This window comes from Macrobrachium nipponense, chromosome 13, assembly GCF_015104395.2.
Source record: "Macrobrachium nipponense isolate FS-2020 chromosome 13, ASM1510439v2, whole genome shotgun sequence".
Classification (NCBI taxonomy): domain Eukaryota; kingdom Metazoa; phylum Arthropoda; class Malacostraca; order Decapoda; family Palaemonidae; genus Macrobrachium; species Macrobrachium nipponense.
The window spans coordinates 89573780-89591449 of record NC_087206.1 but is presented as its reverse complement, the minus strand read 5'-3'; the positions used below and the strand labels follow the sequence as shown (position 1 = coordinate 89591449).

Sequence of the window (17670 nt, the reverse complement as noted above, 5' to 3'; positions counted from 1 at the left end):
AGGTAGATCAGAGTGGTTCAGGAAAGAAAAGAAACTGTGAACTAAAGACCTTTCAATAAGGAAAGAGACCATGAATTGTGTGGAGTGCTTGATGTTTGCAGATAATGCAATGGTAATTGAAGATGGTGAATAAAACCACAGGCTGGTGAATAAGTTTAGGAGAAATAATGGAATCAGGTAATACATAGCAGTGAATATTCATGTGGTCAGTGGAAGAATGGAAGGATACTGCATAAGTAGTATTAATGAATAAATGCAATGAGAGAGGAAGTCTATCACAGAATATGTGAAGACAGGAAGACTATGGGAACTTTGTGTTTTTCATAGCTAACAAACCTTTGGGTCTTAACAATAGGATAATCTTGCGCCAGTTGGAAACAAGTTAAAACAATCAAAGATTGTAAAGCAAGGAATCTGTGGCTTTTGGCAATTCATGCGTATACGAGAGGTGGAAGCTGGTCACCGATTAGACTTGGAACCTCGTGACACGTCTCTCTTTGACTGCCTTGAAGGGTAGTCGCTTTGGCGCTCTCCTTCTCAAGCCGGTTTCTTTGTTAGCCCGTGATTTCTTTGTGCTTGCTTTCAGTGTGTGTGTGCCTGATTGTGTATCATGGAGTCCACCAAGAGTTCTTGGCCCCATCAACGTATGTGTCCGGGCGTTCAAGAATTTCCATGCTCGAGGTTTTTGGCGTCTTCCATTACTGACCCCATGCCACTTGCAGTAGGTGAATTCTAATTTTTGTACTGTCACTAACCCTCACCTGCAGTGTTGTTCCCAACCTGTGTGGCAGTGGAAAGCTTTCTACAAGAAGAGGGAACACCTTAAGAGTATCTTCTTGTCCTTCTTGGGAAGGTTTCTCACCTTCTGAAGTGGACAGTTTGGTGTCCCTTCTTCCAGGAATTTTCCCTCTGCTTCTTTTGATGCCCTGTCTCCTTCCCTTTTTTCCATCGGTTTGTCTTTGGAATTATCGGGAGTTGCACAGGGTGATTTTGTGTATAATGTAGCTCTGTCTTTCATGAGAGATATCTACCTCCCAGAAGGGAGGAGGCTACGCCATCTGCTTCCTTTGTTTCAGATTTGGAGTAAAAAAAGATGGCGATTGTTTAGGTCCCTAGGCCTACAGGGTCCTCCCTCCTAAGATGGCATGTTGTTGCATTTCTTGGTTGCTCATCAACCTCCCCCAATCCCCCTGGCAGACCCACCTCCTCCAGGCCTCCACTACTTTGGCTCTCGCATACTGCCGCCTAGGAGGACGCCATCGTTAACTACGACACATACTTATCTCCCTGCCAGTTAGGCCATCGACTTGCGCTGACATTTTGTATACCGTGACATTACTCCTGACATCCTCTCAGCCTATGACGTCAGCTGCAGTGTCGTCTTCCTCTGCCTGTTGCTGTAACGTCATTACCATCATCATCTTTGACATCATCACAGATGCTTGCTGAGCCTTCGGAGACGTTTCTTCAAGCTGTGGCTGATAGCTGGACTCCGTTATTCTAGAGAGGTATCCTGTCCTCTCGAGCAAGAAATGTCATAAGAGGAATCCTTCTCTTCCTCCATCTCTTTTTCCCACTCCCCATCCTCAGGTTAGGCATTGGAGGATTCAGGACTTCGTTGCTTTGTCTTCTGGGGGTGATAGGAGTGTTTCTCCATCTTCTCAGTATGGACTCACCCTTGCACATACATGTATGTGCTCCAGTTCATGATGGTCTTCACTCTCCCCAGACTCTTCAAGCTTATCCTTTGCCTCAACCTGTTTGAGTTCCTTGTAAGGATCATAAAGCTCCAATTAAGAAGTTGAAGGTGCCCGATACCCAGATGTCTGTCCCGACACCTTCTAGGAGCCCCTCTTCCAGAGACTGTTGCCTCTCTTCCTGTTCTGCCTTCCAATGAATGTGTTTGAGTCGATATTGAGGCTGTAGATGGTTGTGGAAGTGAGGCAGTTTGTGTCCGTGGACGTGCTTCTCAGCCTAGTAGGGCTTCTTCGCCACGGCAGTCTGGGAGGACCAGACTTTCTCCTGTGTCCAAGAAGCCTAGGCTTTCAGGATCTCGTTCCCCCATGAGTGGCAACTTGCCTCATTCACCTTCTAGAGGTAGAGACCTTCAAGACCAGTCTCCTCATCCTGGATGTTCTATAGTACGTCGTTCTTCATCTCATGACTGTGTACGTGAGTTGTCACACAGCCGTGTGCATGAGCTGTTGCTCGAGCATGTACATGGTTCATAGCACAAGCATGCACAGGGTTCAGTTCAAGGATGTGTACATGATTCATCACTTGACAAAACGTATTCCTGATCCCTCATTCTCGGGATCTTCCACCGTTTGAGGTCCCATTCCTGCAGGTGAAGGGTGTGATGCCAGGCTTATAAGGGAAGCTTCTCCAGTGGTTTTAGGGAAAGATGAAGATCCTTCTGGGCCTTCTACTTCACGTCGTCGGTCTCCTTTGGTGGAGCCAGAGGAAGAGGAAAGTCAACAGTTCCTGTCTTCTTTTTTGGAGTTTATTGATCTCATTCATGAGTTTAATAATCTTGTGGAGAGGATACAGAATCAGTTTTCTATGACCCCTAAGGGTATAGAGGCCTTGCTCTGTCCGAGGTAGGATGCTAGGGCTTCGTTTGTGATTCCTCCGATTTGTCTTTCTGGGCATACTAAGTCAATTTTGAAGCACATTAATCCTTTGGTCTCAAATCGGGATGGCTTTCTTTGCTCTAATATGTAGGTCTTCTAACCTTTTTTCCTACTTCTCTTCAGGGGCAAAGGAAATATTATTCTACAGAAGTCATGCAACTGATGCCTCATCACCTTAATTCGGACGTGATCCGTCTATAGCCTGGCTTGACTCTCGATCTGGCAAGGGCTGAGGGCCCTTTGTTATCTTCTCAAGAAGCCTCTGCTATGGAATCTGCTGCTTCTTCTGTATTCCAGACTGCGTCGCAGCTTGACTTATGGTCTACTGCGGTAGCTAGGATAGCATCATTTTGCTCTGATGGAGGTTCCATTAGTTCACCCTCCTTTATCAGGTTGCTGCAGCTAGATGCTAAGAACATCTCTTACCTGAGTCACCTCAGTGCTAGTTTGTGGGCCAACCTTTTCCTGGTTAGGAGGGCTGTGGCCTTGCTGAAGATGGCAGGGTCAGTGGATTCTGAGTCCTTGTTGACTCTTCATAATCATAATGGGGACCTCCTGGAGTTGCAGCTTCTCTTTCCAGGACCCAGTTGGAAGATGCAATTGACCAGCAGTATACTGATACCAAAGATAGGCTGGTTCAGCAAGTAGTAGTGACGTTGGAGTCTCACTCTCACCCTCCACCTCCTCCTCCTCCAAGGCAGAGTAGGCGGTCTCCTTCGAGGAGTCAGCCAAGCATCCTACGAGCCAGGAAGGAGCACTAGAGGAAGGGGTAGAGTCCCTTCCTGTTGCCACAGGTGGGGCAATGCCTGGATGGCCATTGGGCCAAATGGCAATTCTAAGGAGTAGAGAAATGGGTAGTAGATTCTTCGGGTGGGATATCTACTACCTTTCCACTTTCCTACCCCTTTCTCAGACAGACCCTCCTCCATCTAACTTATGTTCAAGGTTCTTTGAAGTACTTAGCTCTTTGGGAGAAGTGTTTAAGATGCTGGACAAGGGTGCAGTGGAAGAAGTACATCGTCCTTCCATGAGGTTTTACAATAAGATTTTCCTAGTTCCAAAGGCTTCGAGTGACTGGAGATTGGTAATAGATCTTTCCACGCTGAACCACTTCATCAGGAAGACGAGGTTCAGGATGGAGACGGCCCAGATGGTTTTGGCAGCAGTGAGGGAAAACGACTTTTTGCTGTCAATAGACCTGAAGGACACTTACTTCCAGATTCCAGTTCACCCTTTGTCCAGGAAATTCCTTCGCTTCCAGTTCAAGGTCCTTTGCTTCAGCTTGACTACAGCCCCTCAAGTGTTCACAAAGGTCTTTGTCTTAGTTTTGATGTGGGCTCATGCTCAAGGGATTCGCTTGTTGAGATATCTCGACGACCGGCTGGACTTGGCAAGTTCCAGAGAAAAGCTGATGTAGGACAGGGATCGTCTTCTCTAGTTTTGTCACAGGATCTTTTATCTGGGTATGTCCATAGATATGGCAGCATTGAGGGTTTTCCCGTCAGATCAAAGGCTGCAAAAGTTCAGGTCAGTGGCATGCTCCTTCCTGGCATAGGCCAAACAACCAGCTCACCAGTGTCAGGTTCTTCTCAGGATCTTGTCATCTCTCGAGAAGCTGCTCCTTCATGGTCACCTCCACCTTCGATCTCTGCAGTGGAGGCTGAAGGAGTTCTGGTCCCCTGTGGGAGATTCCTCTCAGTAACAGGTACCTCTGTCAGAATAGATGAGAGGAGGCCTTCATCGGTCGTTGGACGATCAGAATCTTACATCAACTACTCCAATCTGGATTATCACAAAAATCTGCTGGATTCTGGCATATGTAAGAATTCAAGGAAATGAAAATGCAGTTTTTGCTGCTAAATTAGCATGCACTATTACCCCAACAAGTTCACATGCCCCTGTATCAAACTGGAGAGCATCTGTCAAATCTCTAACATATCAAGATTGGCAAACAGATTGATTTTTGGTACCAATATCAAACAAGCTGAAAAATATAAAATTTGAGGTGTACCTGTGGGTTTCATCGTCTCAAAAAGCTAGATCTAAAGAGGTAATTTTTGCAAGACAATGCATAGGTCATACTAGATTTTCTCTGGTCATCTAATGACAATCCCACGTTTTGACCCAATGAAATGTAATACATATATGCAAAGTCCCTGTGACTGTCCAGCCATTGCTCGTTAAATACCCAAATTGGAATCAACACGCACATTCATTTTGGTGATCCAACAACGTCAAGAATTCTTGCTGAAAGCAAAAATTTCTCACTTAACAAAATTATCATGTTCCTAAGCAAACTTGGTATTTTGAATATAGTCTAGTTTTTTTTTCTCAGGTTAATTCCTGGGAACAAGCCCAAGAAGACCCTTTGTTATGCTCATAGGTCTGGTTAAACTAATCTTTTATCCTAGCCTATGCTGCTTATAATTACAAGAAATAAGAATTTATTTTTCTCACAGTTGCATTATAAGGTCAGAAACATCTTCAAATGCTGATGTTTTCCATTTTGTACAGCTGGTACCATATGCTGTACGAGATGATTCTTAGTTACAAACTGCATCTACAGTATACATAGAGAGAGATGCAGGAATATAATGCTCCCTAGGGAGAGGCTGTATCTTCTTCCTGCCTTAAAAATGGAGGTGCAGTCCACACTTTCAAGCCAAAGTGTAAGGCTAAGGCAGTGATTTATTTGATACAAGCACACTTGTAAATGCATGCATTATGTACAATAAAAGTAAGGAACTCTAAGTCCACTGTGTACGGCCCTTAAAATTGGCATCATGTACAACCATCTTAAAACTTTAAAGCATCAGTATCAAGCCCACTGCCATGGGTACCAGTCTCCACTGTTCAAAAATAAAGGTAACAGCAGATCTCTGAAATGGTCAGTCTGGTAGTATGATAACTCAGCAATGTGTTGATCCTAGTGCTCAGAAAGTTTTCAAAGCATTAGACTATTCTTGATACTAAATACATTTAGTATCAAAACAAAATTGGCTCTTCCTTACTACATGAAACAATTACTCTAGCCCAGATCAGAAAAGGTAAAGCACTTAATTGAAAAAAAAGGGAGGTTACATTAATGATTTTTTGCATTTGTTTACCAATAAACACTAAGGGTAATTTTTTGCTAAATTTTGGTAAGAAAGCACTAAAGACATGAAGAAATTCCCTTCTCGGAACAAAGTTGGTGAGAGAGCACTGAAGTCACAAAGAAATTCCATTCTCAGGAAAAACTTAGTCCTTTTACCAATTAACACAAACATCAAATGAGGGCATCATATTGAATAATACAGTTGCTAAGGGAAATTTACTTTATAAACAAAGGGAATTTATAATATACAAAGATATAACTGCAAAGGAGCTATTGAAACTGCAATTACAACCTCACTTGGCATCTCTGTTGGCTGGGCAGGGGTCACATCAGCCCCTTCTTCCCTTCAACACCTTATCACTCTTAAGAACTGCCAATGGAAAAGGGCCCTGCTGGCACAAAGCCAGCTTAATCTAAACTAGACAATCTACCCCACTTGATACATACGTACACTGCTCACAACATAATAATTATATTTAAATCTCCCATTTTACAATAATTAAATCACTATCATCTTGCAACACAATGGATTTATCAATTCAAGACACCTGTTTTACATCTCAGAAGTTGTCATTTCTTCCTTTCCCCCAAGTGTGCTAAGGAAAACAGGTGTTGTCACCTAATCCCTTAAAGCAAGTCAAGAAGCTAAGACCATGAGATATATGTGTCAAATACTTGTTGAATACTGGTGACCACAATGTTTTATGACAGGTCTGTAAGACTATCATAAACATATAACTTTCTGGTGACTAGATGCCACTTGGAATTAGCTTTGAATAACAATGCCATACCATGTGGCTTAAACTCAGCTAACCTTTATCAATATTATACTGTAGTGTATTGGGAGTTCTTTGTTGGTATGGAAAAGCATGACACTTACCACAATGAAGTCTGTCAACAATTTACAATGAGCTAATATGGACTAAAGTCTAATTAGTACTAATACAATGAGCACTTAACAAAAAAACTTATTACATTCTACAAGACCATAATGAAATGAAACGTATAAAAAGAGAGACCTACTTATTCCAACATAACTTGTGCTACAAGACTAATAGTGCATTGAATGTTTTATAAAGCTGCATGGCCTATAAATCATAATGGACATAAAAGACATAGTATATGCATAACCATATCAGTGAGCTACTATTTACCACCATTTTAAGAAATAACTCCAAATTCCAGACCCATCTGTTATATTGGAATTGGAATATAAACTTTATGCCAAGGGCCAAGCACTGGAACCTATGAGATCATTCAGTGATGAAAAGAATGATAAAAGAATTGTTTGGAGAGGGGGAAAGTAAGATGGATAATATGAATAGAGGTACGAACAGTAAAAGGAATGAAAGGGGTCGCAGATAGGGGCTGAAGTGATACTGCAGAGAGCTTTATGCCTTCAGTACACTGTATGAAGCCCATCTGTTAAAGGTATGCACAAACATTATTCAAGAAAACAAAGTTCTAAAATATAAAGTAATAAAAAAGGTCAATTTAAATAAGACAATAGCGATGTAAGTAATAATATATACTGAAAGCCTTCAACCAAAGCCAAAATGTTACATAAACCACTGAATGTCACTTCTGAGAGAGCTTCCAGCCTTCAGCCAATAAAGTTTCAAATTTCATTAGAGTTTAATTTCATTGACAATGGAGAGAGATATGATAACAGACAGCAACCAAGATCCAGAATTACTGGCTGGTACTATTATTTTTTTTAAGTTCTACATTTTACTGATATACCTATCTAAAACTGACAATTTCTCATTTTGATGAATCAGCACTAAATTCTGTAGTACTTGTACTGTCCACAGAATATGAAATTAAGTATTGAATAAGTGAATTATGACATTTCTCATTCAGTACAAATATAATACATAGTATACTACTACTAAATACAGTAGATATAAATTACTCAAGTTCACAAAAAATTAGGTCAGTCCCATTATTCTACTTAAAAATCAGAGGTATTAAAACATCTAGTTGACAATTTTTCTGCCAAACTAGTTTCATTAAAAATTACTGCTGACCACCTTGAAAACAATTTTCACTGTCCACTGTTTTTATTAGTCAAGTCACCTCAGTTATTTTAACAGTGAGTAAAGAACTGTCAGAATTTTCACTTACTAATTAATTGTTACATTGATATATTTGTTTCCATTTACAAGATTGTTATGAAATGGTCAACTTTTGCTGTGGAACATCAAGCATATGTTCCAATCACCCATAATCATTTTTCAAAACATTGGATTTAACCTCTACATTCAGGAACAGCAAACATACAAACCTCATGTATAGTAGTTTTAAGAGATCATATATAAGCACAAAACTAACAAGTGCATGGTCTTGTAATCTTAAATGTCATAGTCACTGCGGGGTAGGAATTTTAGCCATGACATTAGCCAAATTATGGCTACTAAATCTTCCAGTTTAGATTCTGAAACACTGTTTTGATTTGTCATGACAGAATTGGATCAAAAGTCAGGTCTCCCTTTCAAGGGGATGAAAACAAACAGCAATATCCTCATCACACTCAAATGGCTGACATCCACCAGAGTAAATGGCAAAACTTTAACAAAGAAAAGGTTCAGTACTACGGAAATCTTAATCAAAAGCTCCTGGTTAAGATGTGACTTTTGTTTTAGCTTTCATACAGTACTCCCTTTGGCAATAAATCACTATATTTACACACAAACACACATCTATATATAAATACTTTTAAATGTAAGAGCCTTGCTTATATGGGTTACAGCATTTGGTTTAAATTAGTTTAATCATTAAAATGAAAATGCTACAATTATTGAAAATATTAATACAGCAATGACATAATGAAGTAAACTTATCAATATCAATCGAAAGAGCAGAAATTTTCATACAATTTTTTTCATACACAGAAACATACCATCATTGTTAATTTTAATACACCTGATCAAAGCTGAAGAACTAATATATGAACTGCTAAAAGTTACTTGCGAAAGGATTGTTCAGAAGACCACAGTCGTGGGAGTCCCATTGTTTCACCAGCTGTCAGACTCACTTTCTTCCGAGCCTTGGACAACAGATGTGTGCCAATGTTAAGGTCAAGAGAAATATACGTAGTAAAGAGTATGAATATTAGGCCTGCATCTAAGAGACAATACAGGCAGTCCCCGGTTAACAATGGAGGTTCTATTCTTCGCCACATCGTAAGCCAAAAATTTCTAATAAATATATTTGAAAAACGTTGTAACCTCAGAATGTCGCAAGCTGGACCTGTTGCAAACCGGGGACTGCCTACAGTACTTGCTTTAACCAATTCTGATGAGGTTACCTGAAAAGCAAAACTCTGGGACTTCTACCCATACTGAATAGCTATTTAGGAAGAAGTTGACAGTATCATACACTCTTCTCCTCACCTGTCACTTATGTAGTTCTAACTGGAAATGACTAGCATGCTGTTTAAAGGTTTTTGCCTTGATTTGATGTAGCCCAACTTCAAATATAATGTAATGTTTTTCATTTACTACATTGTTCAGGGTATAAGGTTATTACAATCTTCTTTACCTTCAGCTTTTCCCATTTCTGTATGGGGTCGCTGTTTCTAGTCAGCCTTCTCCATCTTCCTCTGTCCTTAAATCTTGTTCTCTTTCTCTTAGACCCTTTTCCTTCAAGTCATTTAATAATTTATCTTTCCTCCTGAACTTTGGCCTTCCCCTCCCTCTTCTGCCCTCCACCTCCATGTTCATAACCCTCTTACATACATGTTCATCTTCTCTCCTCATGACATGACCAAACCATCTGAATCTTCTTTCCTGAGCTTTTTTTGAAACCTCTAATACTTTGACTGTCCCCCTGATCAATTCATTCCTGATCTTATCTCTTTTTGTGACACCACACATCCACCTCAGCATTCTCATCTCGGCCACTTCCATTCTTCTTTCTTGTTCTTTCTTTATTGGCCAAGTCTCTGACCTACACAGCATGGCTGGTCTAACTATGCTTTTATAAAACTTTCCTTTAACTTTTGCACTGATCCTCCTGTCACAAAGTATCCCTGCTGAGTTATTACAATATCACACACAAATATAAAGTTTATTGTAACAACATGCACTAATAAATAAGAGTCACCTTAAGAAATTTCTGAAAAAATAAGATGAGCCAAGGAACAATAATAAAGCAAGGTAAAACCAACAAACATTTTAAGTATGAAGAACAGCTTTACCGAACATCTACAGGTAACCAGGCTTGTAAAGAAAGTGTGTATGATAGCAAGTACAGAGGTCCTCCTTATTCGTGGATGTCTACCCTATCTTTACTTCTCACTTTGCACATTCCAATTAACATTTCATGCCTCATCCTACTCCCCTTGACCAGGCCTAACGGATTTAGTCAAAGTAAAAGGTTTGTAATTTATATATGTACTACTATATGAATGTGCCAACATTTGGGGTGACACGTCTAGAGGCCCTAAAATCAATCATAATTCATGAGGCAAAATGAAGAAGTTCAGGTTTGAAGTACAAAAACCTGTTAACAAAGATGAACACATTGCAAATGGTACAAAGCTGTCATGTCATAGCTAATGTGTACATGTTGTTTAAAAAGTATTCACATAAAAAAACAAACCTGCTATTTAATTTACAGTGTTCAGTCACAAGTGAATTGTGTGTCACAAAGTATATATAGAAATTACACTCATATTAATAAAAAGCAAAAACCATACCACACACATATAATGGTTAGTCAAGCAATCTTTTAAATACTGAAACACGTTTAAAAAAATTTTAATGACTAAATGTAATAGGCACATTGCTGGTTAGGCAGACATGACAAAATTGGTGAAATCACAGAAAAAATAATAACAACAGTAGCAAGAAATTCTCTTTAAAATAAGAAATCTATTAAAACTGAATGAGATTCCAAAATGAAATTTTTAAAGGTGCACAACCAATGGCTGCTGGTCATATCAGTAAAACTAGATTTGGGTGGTCCAAGTCCTAAGCAACAATATATACCTTGAAATATACTACTTCAGCAAACTTACTGTGAATAAGCACTCAAGTGGGTATTTTACATCTAGGGAGCAATGTCCAAACATTCCTAATCAAGAGTCTGGAAAACAGTTCTTTAAATGAACAATCAGACAGCCAAGACAAGTTAGGTCTATACAATCTGCGAAATAATTATGTATTCAAGTTACTGTACTCGGGGTTGAGGTGTAATACATGATGGCCAAAGATAAAAGACTGCTGAAATAAAAACAAAGCGGATACTGACCTAAAATATCTCAACAGATGCATGATATGACATTAAAATTAAAAGTACTACTTTTCATGGTAAACTGGCTCAAATTAATGCCAAAATCTTGACCTTCTGAGAATTGATTCATAATTTTTCTTTTCCTTCAAGCAATTTCAGGGCATAAAAGGCATACATGTCACTAAACTGAGCAAAGGAGTGTGGCCCAAAAAATTATTAAGCTGAAAATAGGCTTTTATAAGTTCTTAATTAAGACATTTATTTAATTTAATGTGTGTTATGATGGTTGTGATATTAAGAGAAAAACTTAATGGCAGTGATGCTTTCCTCTGAGATTCACACCAATCAAAAGTGACAGAGGAGTTCCTACCTAGAAGGGTATACCAGTAATACTACTATCCCATCTAATTATAACTTCTTCATTGAGTACAATACCTGTATACGTATTGTGCTAATTGACAATCAAGACTAATCTAAGGTTCATTCATCAGTTAAGTTTAGCTTACGTTATTGTAAATCATAAATCTCTTCTATATATCTTTACATTTGTTTTCCTAATATGACCACAATATTTAGTCAACATTAACACCCCGATATGAAACATCACATTTTACTGAAAGAGAAGCTCCATTTAACCCTTCATTGCAATGCTGAATTAGCTCAAACTGTAAAATCACAAAATTATTTTAATATACATATATTTGTTTGGTGGTTAGCTAATGACCCCCGAACAATACAACATGCAGAATATTGTTGAATGTCAACAGAATTTATACATATATATCATTGCTTGCAATTAAAAGCACCCTCATATTTACAGCCAGTGACTTAACCAAGGAGACAGATGCCAATCAGCCACCAAAAGTCCATCATTAGTAGTTGTGAGTTCCCACAATTCCATGTCACTTGAGAAATCAGGAGCACAGGGACAGTAGGAAGAGAAGCGCTGAGAGATGGCTTAGTAATAACCACTACGATGCTCGTGCAGGGCCTGTCACAGAAACGCCAAGGCTTAAGCAAGCAATTCAATGACTAAGTTATGTATTAAACAAGAATCACTACATTACCTTTCCTATTCTCTCCATTGAATGATCAAACATGCTCAACACCTTAATATAACCATTCTATTATAAATCATTCATGTTTCAAGCTTTTAACTTTTTAATTCATTTATCATATACAGAAGACATTTGGATTAACAATCAGTTTACTAAAGCAAGGAACTATGACATGTAGGGTTAGTTCTCAAAATCATTAAGTGCCATTCTTTAGTATGATTACTTATAAGGGTCATGGAAATCATATCACTTGGATTTTGCAAAAGTAAGTTGGTGGCTATGGCTGAAATTGAAAGTAGCAGTAGATAGGTTACATGTATGTATCTAAGGTGGATTAGCAAACATAGAGTTGAGTACCACAAAGTCTTCTTTCTGCATTTGAATAAAAACAAGCATTTTCACTGTCTTAATATAATCCTTGAAAAAAATTCCCAAAGAGATTAACTCACCAAGCAACCATGTAGGTGGCTTGATGAGTTAATCTCCTTGGGGAAAACATTTAGAAATTAGTTTTGACAGATAGTGTCAGATCTAAATTTGATGATAGTATTTGATAATTGCCAAGATCTTTGGATTTATAGGGACTAATCAATTATCTCAGCCTAGTGACTTATTCTCTCTATAAGCTGCTACCATAAACTACTCAATCTAGCTTCAACCCTTACATTCTCCGTCCCATTAAATGCCACTCATGTGCTCTTTGCTTACCACTTTTCAAAAAAAATTCTTTGACCAGCAATCGGTGTGTGAATGATCTAATCATTTTCACTACTACTACTCTCAGAATGATACCTTTTCATACATGTCTTCCCTCATGAGCCTAAACAGAGCATTTTGGGGAAGGTAGTAGTAATGAGTATGCTTCAACACGTTCTGAAGGGAGATCAACCTTAGGATTCATGTCATGTGATGGGATAGCTTTCCACGTGCATATCATGTTGTCTGGCCACAGGAAGCACTTTTATCACTCACTTTCTTTTATTTTTTTTAACACTGCATTTTATGACTGTTTGGGTAGGTCAGTTTATTTGCCAGACTCTCTTGCTTCAAGATTGTCATCTCTCTAAATCAGAGCCTCTTGTCTGGGATTCTATTGTGCATGCGCTATATTCTATTTTATTACCTTAATTTCATTTCTTTTGCTTTTTATGAGTCTTTAGGCTGCTAAATATCTTGTCAAGTACTTGAACTTAACCAAAATGGCCATCTAGCTCCCTTTGTACCTACATTTTCACCTAAGAACTTCCTCCTCTCACTTCTCTTATTCAGGGTTATGGCTCCTTATTTCTCTTTGTGAGCTCAAGGAGTGTACAGTACTCAGAATGGTGCAGTATGGGGAGCCATGAGAACTTTACTTATTCCAAGAGCTACACAATGACTCGGCACACTTCCACTCTTTTGGTCTGACTACTAGGTTTCTACCTTGCATATTCACTTTGATGATCAATCTTCCCTGTTAACTGTCTGTTCTTGGTTGGATTTTGGTAAACAAGGTCAGGTGCCTTAATGCAGTTTCACAGCACCCCTAACAATAGCACTTTGATTTCACCAGTTGTAATCACAGTGTAAATAAAGACTGCTCATACACATGATTTCATGGTCTGAATGATAAGTACCAAACTACTATTGACTATTGCATATGCTACTTCTAAAAGAATTGGGTATTTCAAACTAGCCTAAACTTTTGATGGGCTACCAAGTTATGCTACATACGAATAAGGAAAAAACCCCACTTCGTTTACTAGAATCCTTCCTTTTTTGCTATAAAATACTTTTATTGTGTTGGAAGGCCCTTCCAGTTCCCGTGTAAAATAATGGTTTACTTATTATAAAGTAAGATTGTAAAAACATTTAGCCATGCTCGTTTGTAATTTACCATGGCAAAATAGTACTGTAATGGACTTATTATTATTAATAGGGCTTAGTTTTTCCAGACCTCTGAGTCTTAAGTAGACTCTTCTCGGGCTGGTTCTCAGGGATTAATCCTGAGAAGAAGGAGAAGGAAAAAAATTACTTTATTTAAGAAACCTGTCTTATTTAAAAAATTTTCAGCAAGAATATTTTTCATTTTTGAATTCCATAGGTAAATTGATCTTTGTTGGGTCCAATTTGGGCATTCAACAAGTAAATGATGCACTGTCATGGGGGTTTGACATCTATTACAATTTATTGGGTCAGCCAGTGGTGTTGACTTCAAGTGACCATGCGAGAATCTTGTGTGTCCTATACGGAGCCTTGTTAGGATTAACTGTTTTGATCTTTCTTTTTGTGAAGATGTCCTCCATGCATACACTTCAGTTTTTATATTTTTAAGTTTATTTGTGGTTGGCACTAAGGCCCATTCTCTTTTCTAATCTTGGTATATCAGTGGTTTGACAGATGTTATCCAGTCTGATATTGGGGCATGTGTAATTGTTGGAGGGATAGTGCAGGCTAATTTGGCAGCTGAGTCTGCATTTTCATTTGCTTTTATTCCCACGTGTGCTAGAATCCAACATATTTCTATTGATAATCCTGATTGGATTTTTATTGATGAATTTTTATTTTTACTTCTTGTACTATTTGGTTACTGATTTATACTGTCTTATAGCATCTATAGCACTACGTGAGTCACTGAAAATAATAGACACTTGCATTTTCCTCAGATATCATATCAAGAGCCATTTGTATGGCCGTGACTTCAGCAGTAAATATTTTATGATATTAAAGGCAGGCTTCTTTTGATTAACATATTTCAAATATGCAGATGCTCCTACTCAACATTATTTTTGGAGCCGTCTGTATATACCATGAATTTGTCTCCTTTTCTTCTAATGTGCTCCAAAGCATGTTGGCGGTACATTTCTATACTTGTCATTTGTTTTTTAAGTAGGTAAGACAGGGAGGTACATATTTTTATTTGTTTTAACATCCATGGTGGTGACAATTCTATAGGTGGCTGAAAACTTGGATTTATGTTATGTAAGTTCATTAGGTATTTAGCTCTTTTGGGAAAGAGCTAGTACTATGAAATTCTGTTTCTCAATTATAATTTTGAAAGCAGACAGCTGCAGATGATCCTGCTTGTAGTGAAAGACCTCTTCGTATTGTTATTAAATTACGGTGATGTTTCAAGGGCAATACACCTGCCTCTACCAGAAGCGAGCTTGCTGGGGATGATTGGAATGCTCCTGTGCACAATCGCACACCTTCATGGTGTACTGCATCGAGAGTTTTTAATGCAGATTCTGAGGCGGAGGAATATAGTATTGGACAGCAGCAATCTATTATGGATGAGACTGTTGCCTTATATATCATTAATAAAATATCTCGCTTTGCTCCCCAATTAGTGTGTGATAACTTTTTCAATATGCCAAGGGCTTTGATGCCCTTGGCTTTAATGTATTTGATGTGCTCTTTCCAATTTAAATGTTGATCAAATATCACTCCTAGATATTTGATTTTTGTACAAAATTGTATTTCCGTGCTATAAAGGTGAAGTTTGATTGTTTGGTTCTTCAGCCATCTTTTGTCTTTGTAGAAGATGACTGCTTTCGTTTTATCAGTTGAAAATTTAAATCCAACTGAATGTGTCCAACTACATACATGAAATGGCAGTATTGAGAACTCCCTGAGCATGTCTCAAATTGCTACTCGTACAGTAAATAACAAAGTCATCTATAAAAAAGCGTGCAACGCTGGGAGGCTATCGATAAGAATGACGCCGCAGTCCCCTTCAACAGGGTAGCTGGGTGTGACCTATAGGTCGGCTCCCCGTTTTCAGGGTCTTTTGATGAGGAAAAGGCTAATTGGAGGGGTTGCTGTGGTAGTGTTTAACACTCGCCCCAGTTCTATACCGACACCTTTTATTTAGGTGAGCGAGGCAGAGACTTCTGACATGTCCAATTTAGCAGTTCTCTGGTATCATAGCAATATTTTACTAGAAATAGTGCTAAAGAGGACACATTTCACTGGGCGACACGGCTTCCTCGCCCAGAAATAGATTTTTCCTACGTCAAAATCCCTTTTTACACCACTTGGTAAATTTATAGTAATGTCATTGATTGCTAAAGCAAACAATGTACAGCTCAAGACACTACCTTGAGGGATTCCTTCTTCCAGTTCATAGGTTACTGAGTAGGAATTTTCTACTCTTACTTGAAAAGTTCTGTTTCTTAAAAAGTTCTTCATAAATATTGGTAAGTGGCCTCTTAGTCCCTTGGAGTGGAGTTTTTGCATGATGTTATGTTTCCATGTTGTGTTGTATGCTTTTTCTATATAAAAAAATATAGCTACTGTTAATTTTTTTTTGTTCAAAGCCTTTTTTGATATGATCCTCTGAATGTGTTAAGGTATCTAGGGTTGATCTGCCAGCTATTGAACCTGATTGTGATGGTGTTAAAATGGATTCTTTGGTTATTACATATGTACATTAATTGTGCATTAACCATTTTTTCTAACCATTTTTTTCTAAGATTTTGCATAGGCAGCTTGTTAGGGATATTGGTCTATAATTGAATGGATTACTTGCATCCTTTCCTGGTTGATTTATTGGAATTATTATGGCATGTTTCCATTTATCAGGAAAGACACGTTTTAGCCAGATACTATTATAAAATTTTAATAAATATGATTTAGCTACAGGAGCTAATTTTTCTATTATTTCAAATGATATTTTATCATATCCTGGTGCGGAGGGATGGCATGAGTTGATGGCATTATCTAGTTCATCCATGTTGAAACTATAATTATATTCCAGGTCTTCAAGAGTTTCAAAATTGAGTATTATATTTTCTTTTTGTTTTCTGATATTTTGAAAATTTATATCTAGGCTAGAGTAAGCACTGATGTTTCCAAAATGCTTTCCAATTATATTTGATATTTCATAAGTATTGTGGTATATTTTTCCATTTAAATGTATTGCACTTCTTGGAGGTCTTATATGTTTTCCATTGATTTTCATGATCTTTTGCCAGATATCCCTTGTGGATGTGTTTGAAGATATGTTTGAGATTATTTTCTTTCCATGATGTGATTTTTTCAGCTATTACTGTTTTTCTAAATTTGGCTGTATATTTGTTATATAGTGGTTTAATGTGGTTAATTGTTATGTTTGTTATAACTATTTTGTTTAATATGTTTATTTTATAGGGCATTTTGTTGAGCGATTTAAGGCGAGTCTTGAGTCTGTTAAGATTGCGTCCCAATATATGATTTATCTTAATTAAGATTGTTAAGGTTAGATTCCAACATGGGATAGGGGATTTTGTGGAATGTGATTTGGTTTTTGGAATGCTTTTATCTGCAGCATTTATTATGAAGTTTGAGAAGGATTCACATGTAGTATTGTGATCTTCATTATGTGGGAATGGTGGTATGTTTCGAGTGTATAGGAAATATTTATCCCAATTAGCTTTTTGGATATTATATCTCGTAGGTGGCAATAGTTTGATATTACGTACTTAAGTAGTTTAGAATATTGGGAAACGGTCACTTGTGTATGAATCGTCTAGGACATTCCATTCAAATTTCTTGGCTACATCATTTGAACATAATGAAATGTCAATTGACGAAAAGGTTAGGTGTGTATTTGAAAAAAAAGTTGGAACTCCACTTTCATTGAGACAACACAGGTTGTGTTTCATTATAGTTTTTTCTATGTTAA

At 37.9% G+C, this 17670-nt stretch overlaps 1 protein-coding gene across 5 annotated transcripts in view; it reads right to left on the bottom strand.

Annotated features, from left to right (window-relative positions):
• LOC135225183 (plasminogen receptor (KT)-like) overlaps window positions 1–17670 on the bottom strand; it is a 121086-nt gene that overhangs the window by 7397 nt on the left and 96019 nt on the right. For 3 of the 5 annotated variants that reach the window (XM_064264466.1, XM_064264467.1, XM_064264462.1), the window contains one exon: window positions 7244–11959. The exons of the other annotated variants lie outside the window; for them this stretch is intronic. Coding sequence is in view for 1 of the 3 variants with exons in the window: in XM_064264462.1 (XP_064120532.1) it covers window positions 11927–11959 (33 nt within the window). In the remaining 2 variants the exon portion in view is untranslated. Of the gene's footprint in view, window positions 1–7243; window positions 11960–17670 lie in introns of those variants that run through there. 5 annotated transcript variants of the gene reach the window in all.